Consider the following 10339-nt stretch of genomic DNA (forward strand, 5'->3'; position numbering starts at 1 on the left):
CACTGCCCGACAAACAGCTGATGCTGAAACATGTCAGATTTATGTTTTAGGTCCAACACGACTATGCCACGACAATAAAGGCATGTTTATTGATCAGAATTGTGATTTTTGTGTATACTTAATCACCTATTCAATAGATGAAAAAACAGAAGGCAAGCCTGAACCAGTTATTACATTTAAAGTGATTTAAAACCATATCTATATTAATATGAAGGGTTAAATTATTATGTGCAGCCAACACTGACTATTTCAATATATACAAATGTTGCATGTCAAATACATTCCCACTATTTGACATGCAAACAGCCAAAGTTAATTCAATTCTGCATAATATAGCATCTAACGATAAAGAATTACAAACCAAAACGAGTCGACCTCTATCAATGAGTCTGAACTTTTGCAACCCATGCACTCTGCGTAATAACACTCTGTCCTCAGATGATTAAGTGTTTGCACGGTTTAGGGGACTTATGCATATTTTGACTTCTGGAACATGATTCTGTCAGAATAAAGGGTTAACAGCAGGTGGGTCTGCAATTAAATGACAAACAAGCTAAATGAAAGAACAGACTGTCGGAAAAATATATATACAATATATACAATATTCATATATTTTGGAAACATTTCACATGACATTGCTTCAGGCTCATCAGTAAATCATTTCACCTCGACAACAAGACCACTTACTCGTGCTTTTCCTCCTGCTGAGGCCAGCACGGAGCCTGCACTGGGAGCTGGTTCCTCGGAGCTCCCAGCAGCGGAGAGTCTCCCTCTGACATGCGGACCAGTCAGCCGTCCGAGTGTGTCGAGAAAGCGGCTGCCAGGAGTCGCCATCAGTCTCCCAGAAGCGGCTCCTGGTCGTTTGTTGCGGACAGCATCATCCCTGTGGAGTATGGCGGAGCTGTGGAAGGGAGTGATCTTTACTTGTGGCCCCTGGCCGCTCTGTGCTGCCTGCGCCTTGGCAGCAACGGGTGTCCCGCATGAGTGACTGGAGGGTCTTCTGCCTCGTCCAGGCGGCTCACCGGCTCCACTGGAATCCATCGCCGTCCTGGGGGGCTGCTCGTTGAAGCCGGTCAGACTGAGGGGGCCTCAGCACAGCAGCACCTGAGAAGTTTCAACAAGTTTGACTACATTCTCCAAAACAAACACGCTCAAAGTTAAAAGCGCTCCGGGCAGCTCTGTCGTCACCATAAAGTGCAGACAGTACGTGCATCTTTGCACCATTCAACACGCAGCAATGCAGAGTGCACCGAGAACAAAGTTATCACATATGTGCTTGGCACTGGCTTAACTGTGGAAGCGCTCAGCCCGGCGGACCGGTGGAAGCGGGGACTCGTATGAGGCGTCAACAGCTGACAAACAGCACCGAGAGTTTCAACGAGGCGGCAGCAGAAAAGTTAAAGCAGCAGAGTTTCATCCTACCAGCTCCAGTCGGTGCAGCGATATCCGAGCGAAGGTGTAGAGCAAGGGACGGGACCATGGGACGGGACAGGAAGACACCAGCTTTCACTTCCGCTCAAGCACGTGATGCGCTGTGTGCTCTGCGTTCATGTCCTCGTGGATTCGGAAAGACTTCACCAGAAAGCTAACTGTAGGAAACGCGACTGTCTGCAACGAGGACAACGCCCACCATCGTAGTTTATATATACATCTTGAATGTATTGAGATGGACGATACGATAAAAGTTTTTTTCGCGGGTTAAAAAAAATTGGATCAAAGCGAAACCGGAAGTTTGAAACAGTGAGCGCTCTAGTCGCCAGTTGATGATTTGGCACAACTTATTTATAGTGTAAGCTATATGTCGAGTACGTTAAGAGCTCTCCATGTAGCAGTGCTCCAGTGTATGTTTGTGGTGCTTTTATTGTGGAGGATGAGACGGAAAGAGTTCAAGACGAAAGAGGTTCTGAGAAGTGAATAAAGTTGCTGCCATCTTGGCGCAGAATGCGGAGCCCCGTGTTTATTATTGTGTTATTATCCTAAAGCATAAGCGCAACATAAACCCTCGGTCACAGGATTTATTTTGGGCATAAATGAAAAAAACTATTATCAAAATATTAAATTAATATTGAATATATACGTTTGAGGTCTCAATGTTCCACTCTTTGCTAGCAAGTGATAATATACTGTACAATATTTGTATACAATCATTGGAATCTAAAAGAAATATATTGCTTTTAACAACCTATAAACTTTTAAACGTTGTCTTGAATGAAGTAATGGTGCATATCTAAGCACTAAATATATTTGTGATGCATCCTTTTTTATCTTTTGGTGTACTTCCTTTACTGTATACTAAAGTTGGAACAGGCATACATTAAATACAATTAAGAAAAAAAAAAAAAAAAGTTGTCCTGTAAATTGAAAGGAGTTGTACCTGAAATACATATCTATGGAAAAACATACTTTTAAGTTACATCCCTTTAAAAACACAAGTGTGTCAACTTAAACAGCATCAGAAGGCAGAATCGTGTGTTAATGAAACAACCTCTTACTGCCAGTCAGAAATACGACACACTGGTTGACACAAGTGATTTGAACAGATTTATTGTATTCCAGATAGCAGTTAGAAAACACTCAAAACAATAATAAATAATTAAAACGTTGCCATTCTGCATGTTTGATGGATTTAACTTGATCAAGACATTTTGCAAATGACATCAAGAATTGCCAAAGAAAAGCTCAAATCAGAGTGATGAAGGACTTCTGTTGACTATTAAAGGAGAGCAGACAGAGAGGGAATGTCTGGTATCTGCAGAGCCAACACACATTCAGCAGGAAGAAGAACACACGAGCATCATTCTGTCTTTACACACAGTTCAAGGACACGAAGCGAACAGAGGATCAAACATGGCAGAACTCTTCAGAGGCTAAACGGGATCATGCATTATATCCTTACAAAAATATATATGTCGCAATATCTGGATTGTTCATTATCACCATAACATTAAAAACTCCGATCAAAGCCATATCAAAAAGGTCTTTAATATTCAACTCAAAATAAATGAAAAATTCACCAGAAGAATAGAGATGCTTCCAGAAAGCAATATGGCTTCTAAAAATATATATAAGACTTCAGACTTAAACTTAAGACGAGATCGGTTTCTCTTACACAAGTTTTCATTCATAAAATGTTCAAACTTAACATCACAGATGTCATCTAAGTGATTACTAAATAACCCACAACTAAAAACAGGAGTCCTGTTGCTGTACAAAGAAATAAAGTCAATTACAAATGATTTCCTTTCACTCAAAGTGCTGAAAGTATAAAAGTATACCAGCAGTAGACAGACAGCTGATTGGCTGCGGCAGGTTTGAAGGAGAGAAGTGAAGGGATGGTTCACTCCAGGTCAATACACTTTCATTTCAAAATGCTGAGTCTCTTACATTTAGAGACTTCAACCTAAATGAACCTCATCACACCAGGTTACATTAAAATTCATGTATTGTAATAGTTTTGTCAAAGTAAGTTAGAACCTCTTAAAGGTGCAGGACAGCACTATGTTGGCTATCAGAGTGACGTGGTGTCATGCTGGGGGGGGGGGGGGGGTTGCTGGTTCTTCATCCACTTCATGTGTTGTAGCTCTCATCATAAGAAGGAGGAGCCTCTGTAACAGACAGTCATCATCAGCTGGTTATTACACAAACACCGTTACATGTTACATATTCCACATGTGAGAGGCACCTCCTGAATGACGTGTCTTTACTACCAGGCCCTCTGTGTTTACTCTCCCGTCTTTAGCTGATGGTCGTCTAATGTTTTTAGGAGAACATTAACTGGAAACAGAAATATAAAATGTTTTTCCTTCACCCAAAAATAAACTGGCAATTGTTTCCCCAGCACTGAGTAATATTAATGTTGGTCTAGAATAGATTTTAAGGTTGTTTTGTCAGTCTACTAATCACTAAATGGTCTGGACCTCGTCTACTTGTCCGACATGCTTTCAGGTATGTACCCACTAGATCCCTCAGGTCCTCTGGTAGTGGCCTCTTAGTAGTTCCTAGGGTCTGGTCTAAGACCCACAGCAGGGCCCTATTTAGCCACTGTGGCCCCAGCCTGTAGAACGAGAAAGTTTGATTGAAGCCCAAACAACCTTCATCAATCTGGTCGGGCAACCTGTATGTAGCCTGACAGGCAAAACCCAGAGCAAATTAATCCATAATACATCAGCATTTTGGTGAACTCTTGACTCGTCTTATCTGGACTGACATCAGTGAAGAATGACTGTGGAACACAGTTAAAGTAATCTAAGTCAGAGAGCCTGATGAGGCCCATTTTATACTGAAATGTCTAATAAAAGGTTATTGACTTATATTGTGGAAATATTGGAAATATAGGAAATAGTGTTTCTGGAGCTTAGCCCATTATATAAAGTTAAAAGTTATATACTATACTATATGGTCTTAAGACTTCAGGCTTCAGTCGTCTACCGCAGCTGTGAGAATGAAATGGATTCAACTTTTACTTTATTCCAATCGTCATGTTATAGAACATGTATGCACTTTACCCATCCTAAGCATATCAGACGGACCGGTACACCCCCTCCCTCATGAGCCATGGCCGCTGCATGTATATCCTGTAGCGAGTTCATCCAAAGCACTTTACAATCATTATATCAGAATATCACTGAATCCATAACAGCAGAGCTGCCTCACATTCCTCAGAACTGCAGCGGTGCACAAAGGCACAAAGGCTCTCTGGAGTTAACACTCCGTCACTGTATAAGGTGAGCCAAAGAGTCTAATGGATCCATTACAGCCGGACTCAGATTCTACCGCTGTTATGTTGACAGGTGTATTGTTTTATCTACCCCATTGTGAGCTTTGTAGAGGTTGAGTTCATGGCAGAGCTGTTGTAGTGGATCGTATGGAGTCTGGCTGAGATATAATGATCTGTAAACACGTCACTCTGGGGTCCGTTTACTTCTCATTTTACCCTAAATGTAGAACTTGTACTAGTTGAATCTTGTAGGAACAGTGACACACTTTATCCAATAACTTAATTAGTTTTTTGATGTTTTCTTTTACACAGCTGAACTGGAGCGGTTTATCCCAGTAGCACCATGTGCCTTAAATATGATGAGTAAGTGTTAAACTCCGTCCTAAGTTACAGCTTTGTTCTTCCTTACAAACAACCGTATCCAGTCTACACCGAGCAGCCTGGACGGTGCAGAGAGACAGCTGCCAACTGACCTTGTGGATAAGCAGAGGTGCCGTAGTCGGGAGGCAGGATGAGCGGTGTTGGCATTGAGCTAGCAGCGTTCTCAGGGGGGTACGGTGCTGTGGCTCCTGGCGGCCCACTGGGTGCAGGGCCGGGCCCATTGTGCTGCTGGTTCTGGGGGAAAAAGAGGCCGGGAGCATAGCTGAAAGCATTGGGTGACACCAGCTGAGACTGGCGCTTGTTGGGGAAGCCGTCGTTTGTTTGAGTCCCGCCCTCTGCTCCCTGGTGGTACTCAGCTGGAGGAGCGCTGGGGGGATTATGAGAAGACATCCTGGAGCGAGGGGTGGGACGAGGAGCAGGCTTTGGGGCATGGCGAGGGGGCAGAGTGGGGGTGGAGGTGGAGGTGCTCGGGGTAGAGGCAGATGCTTGTGCGTCTTCAGCTGCAGCAGAGGAGGGAGGAGCTGCTCTTTTGGACGGGTGCAGCTTTTTGTCTAGCGAGACGTTCCCGATGTGGATGGGTAACGTCAACAGGACGTCTGGAGACTTGAGACTGACCTGAGTAATGAGAGGACAAGAGAACGTTAGGTTTCCTGGAGGAATACAGAATGTGAACCCACAACATACTCTTCCGTTTGATCCTCGTTCTTTAGAAAACAAAACTCAAAATGCACAAACAGTCTGTACTGTATACAGTGGGTACGGAAAGTACTCAGACCCCTTTAAATTTTTCACTCTTTGTTTCATTGCAGCCATTTGCTAAAATCAAAAAAGTTCATTTTATTTCTCATTAATGTACACTCAGCACCCCATCTTGACAGAAAAAAACAGAAATGTAGAAGTTTTTGCAAATTTATTAAAAAAGAAAAACTTCACAGAGTTGCAACAGACATCTAACAGATATTGTACTGACTTGATACTTGTCCTGTGTTCTATAGATTCTACAGATAGAATGTCAAACTTAAGCCCTCTCAGACATGGAATCACTGCATCTTCCATCAGCTTTCTTCTCATTCAGACATGATTGTTTCAAAGAGAACAGTTGCTGCATGATATTTGGCAGCTTAGATGGAGCGGTTGAAAAGTTAATGACATGAAGGAAGAAGCTTGTTTTCTGTTCTCTCACAGGCTTCATCAGCCATAGAAGCATATCCAACGACCCCCTCGTGTAAATCAATCCTCAAATACACGGAGAACACATTAAAATACTTGTACAAATGTATTACTTTCTTTCATTAGGCGAAAACAAGAAGTGAGTTCAATCGGTCTGGGTATAGATTATCTCTACATTCATTGAGATGTAATTCATTCACTTCAGACTTGCACCATGTTAGAAGTGTTACAGAAATAATCTCGGCCTGGCAGTCAGGTTCCATTGTGACGATATAAAGAAAGGGACTGACGAAGTTATGTGGTTAATAAGTGAAGAACAAGTGGGACAGGCCAACATGCTCACATCATCAATTTAAAAGAATGTGGTGTTCCACCGTATCAGATGTAGCACATGGGTCAAGAAGCAGCGATCTGAAGGCTTGTTTGGGTCCAGATTCATATCATCCACTAGTTAGTGAGGCTGTCTGTGCTGTGACCAGTCCTGGAACCTGGTTTGAACATTTCAGATTGAGTGTTTAAGTAATATGTTAATTAATAAACAGTTTCTCTTCAAAATGTGAGATTTGAAATCCGTCTAAACTGCTGGCTGTTAAATGTTTACGTGTCCTGTCTTTCACAGCAGTTTAGTCATTTAGAAGCTGAAGCGTGATACTGTGGTTCATTGTTGTGTTTACCAGAGAATCTATTGTTCTGAACGTCCGTCTGGGATTGTGAGCGTTGGTGTTTATAACATGTGCTTGCTGTGAAGTTTGAATTGCCTTGTTGTAGTTAAAAAAATGTCAATGTTGATGGATTACTAATTCAGTTTTTCTTTTTAGTTTCGTTGTTTGACCATGTTTGCGGTAGTGTTTTTCATCTCAGATGACCGACTGTTTGTCTAACAGTCAAAAACCTGCAACACGTTCTCATCCCAACTCGTCCCATTTTCACGATTTGTCTGATTATTTAACGTTCATTTCTAACGCACTGGGCAGCCCAGCACACGGTGACAGTAAACTACATTCACCATGTCACTAAGCTCCCAGAGTATTCTCTCTGCATGTCTAATAATGACAAACAGGTTCACATTGTAGTTATTTGAAAGCCGGGTGTGCCTCATGCAGACACTAAAGGGTGCCCTGTGCGTCGGGATCAGACACCGAGGGGGGCCTGGGAACGAGAACAGAAATATGTAACCGGGACCACTTCTCAAGAAAAGAGTGCTGAAAGCGTGACAGAGGATGAACATATCTTACTTTGACATAATATTCAATCTTTATGAGATCACAGCCAGCCAGGGAGGACTGAGGAAGAGGAGGAACGATGATCTGCTCCTTCCACTCCAGCTCCTTGCCAGCCTTTACCACCCCCCCCTCCACCTCCGCTATCGCCCTCACATCATGGGTGGGCCTCTTCATCTCATAGGTGACTCTCTGAAAGCACAGGTGGACATGAAGAGTACAGTGACTGGGGACCAAGGGACAGACAGGACAGGACACCATCTGCTGTCTGAAGACTCAGTTATTCAACGCTTTCTGCATTTGTACTAAAACTCTTAATTTCAATCTATTAAACGATTTGACACATAATCACCTTATAAAGTTGGTGTTAATTCTTTCTGGGTTTCATTCATATTAAACGTGGTCTATTGATCCATCGGTAATATCAACATATTGATTAGTGCAATTTAATCTTGATATGTCACAGTAGCTCATATACGTTTCAGAAGGTAAAGAAGTACACCACGGAGTACACCACAGAGTACACCACAGAGTACACCACGGAGTACACCACAGAGTACACCACAGAGTACACCACGAAAATAGAGAAATCAGCAACAGAAAAAGATGAAGATAAAACCAATCAAATCACAAGTTCAATACATTACAAATAAGTGTAACATATTGTATACTTGCCTATATTGGGAGATCTGGATTAGTACTATCTGGAGGTAGTTCTTTGATACAGTAATTGTGGGTCCAGAAGCCTGAATAGGACCTTCTCCTCGCAGGTTGAGCCAGAACTAAAGTGTTTACCTGCATGAGGCTGGCGGCCATGTTGCCTGTGGTCTTCCCCGATTGGTTGTGGATGTTGACCAACACCTGGATGATCTGGCCTGGTGTGTAACCCTTCATGTTGGACTGGGCCTTCAGGACCACCGTGCCTGTTTTCAGCAGCATGTAGGAGAACTCCTGCTTCACTTCAGATGAACAGGTTCCCTGCATGGAGAAGGGCAGCGACACAACACAAAGACATCTCACATCGATACACGTTCGCAAAAGCAACATTCACATTCGCTCAGTGGTTTTATCTGCTCGTTCTATTACGAGGTGGATGACGAGATAGATAGAGATCAGTCTCATGAGGGTGTTAATTACAGAGCTGGAGTCAAGACATGGTTATCACAGCTTAGAATGAAAACTAGAAGCAGTAGAAACACTATCATGTTGATGTTATTTTGCAGCGATGGATGATTTTTGAATTACTCCGACAGTAGCAGCTGTGCGAGCAGTGGAGAAAGGTGCGTTTGACAGTGCTGCTGAACTAGTAGCTGCTGCTCTGTTTAATATGTATTCATACAAAGAGTGCATAAAGACTTATTCAGGACTTGAGACTTGTTGGTTGGTCTTGACTTGGGACTTGAGTCAGGAGTTCCTTTGCAACAATGTTGGTGGTGTGTTGTTGAACTCTGAAGATGAGACCAGTCTAAGCAGTCACAGATTGACCACACACACATCTCAGCACGTCTCACCCATATGTCTGGCACTTCATTCAGGTTGTGGAGTCTCAGGAGGTAGAAAGCTTTCTCCGTGTTGTAGTCTTTGCCAAATCGCGGCGTTTCAATAAAAGCTCTCACTCTGTAAACGATGCGACCATAGTTGCCTTCAAAAGATGTTGGAGCAGATTCTGTGGGAAAGAAGTCAAATCAGTATCAGTGTTGTCACACGCTGTCCAGTGCAACTCATCTCAGAGATTTGGCATGTTTTGGAGAATATTTGCAAGGTTTTTTCTGCCTCTTTCAGTCGAGAATTAAGGAAGCAGTGTTTTGTTAATCATAAGCAAACTCAGGAGGCTCACAGTCTCAATACACAGCAGCAGACTAGGGCCGTCTTTCTATATGTGAAAGTTCTATTGAGATTGTTGAATGACGCTTTTAATGTCTTCATATTTTATGACACGATTACCCTAAAAAAATATGGGAAATATGTCTTATTGTAGTTATATAAATGTAATTTGTGGAGCCGTTAGATCAGGGGTCTCAAACTCATTTTCACTCCGGGCCACATCAGCATCATGGTCGCCCACAAAGGGCCGGTTGTAAATGTAACTACTCCTAACATATTGTTAAATAACTGTCTCTGCATTTTGATTATTGTTTATTCAAGTGTAAATATATTGTACATGCAGTTATATAAATGTAAAAATATATTTAAGAACATTTCTGTGATTATAACTTAAATCCTTTTAATTTGGGGTTAATAAACCCACATTACTCTATCAAAGATCAAACTATTAACGACAATATCAAAGACAAATATCAAACAAGTTATTACAATAACTTTGTTCAATGCTTAAAATCCTTTCAAGGGTGCGTTTGCACAATCCCACGTGAAGTATTTCATGTGTTGTAAAGACACGTTTAAAGTAGTCTTCAATGTACTCACAATACATTTCCATGTCACATGTAGGGTAACCAGCCAAAGAGCTGCTTCTGTGACTGTGTTTAAGTATCTCATCATTTTGACTATGGGGACATTTTTATTATCAAGTCTAACTTAAAAGAAAAGAAAAAAATATACTTTTTTTTTGCTGGCGGATTCGCGGGCCACATAAAATGACGTGGCGGGCCGGGAGTTTGAGACCCCTGTGTTAGATGCTTGTAAACCGCCCTGTTAATACAGGTGTGTGAGGTTAAACACTTTCTGAAAAACTAAAGGCCAACAAATATGGAATAAAGAGAATATTTCGTTAATAAAAACATGAGAATTTTCATTTTGCTTACATTTCCAAAGTTTACCACATGTAACAGTGCCACGCCCCTCACTGTGTGTGTGTGACAGAGGGAGAAGAGAATGCAATGTTTCTGAGATA

The 10339-nt window shown here is 42.0% G+C and overlaps 1 protein-coding gene across 1 annotated transcript; it reads right to left on the reverse strand.

Annotated features, from left to right (window-relative positions):
* Positions 1 to 2528: 2528 nt before the first annotated feature.
* Positions 2529 to 9173, reverse strand: LOC116377677 (arrestin domain-containing protein 1-like; the record flags this gene model as incomplete). The annotated part of the gene is made up of 5 exons (XM_031839379.1): positions 2529 to 3605; positions 5191 to 5713; positions 7504 to 7680; positions 8284 to 8466; positions 9000 to 9173. Coding segments are annotated over 5 exons (1095 nt in total), but the record flags the coding sequence as incomplete, so codon positions are not given.
* Between the last annotated feature and the right edge of the window lie 1166 nt (positions 9174 to 10339).

Source organism: Anarrhichthys ocellatus, unplaced genomic scaffold, assembly GCF_004355925.1.
Source record: "Anarrhichthys ocellatus isolate YVR2014 unplaced genomic scaffold, GSC_Weel_1.0 scaffold1535, whole genome shotgun sequence".
Classification (NCBI taxonomy): Eukaryota; Metazoa; Chordata; class Actinopteri; order Perciformes; family Anarhichadidae; genus Anarrhichthys; species Anarrhichthys ocellatus.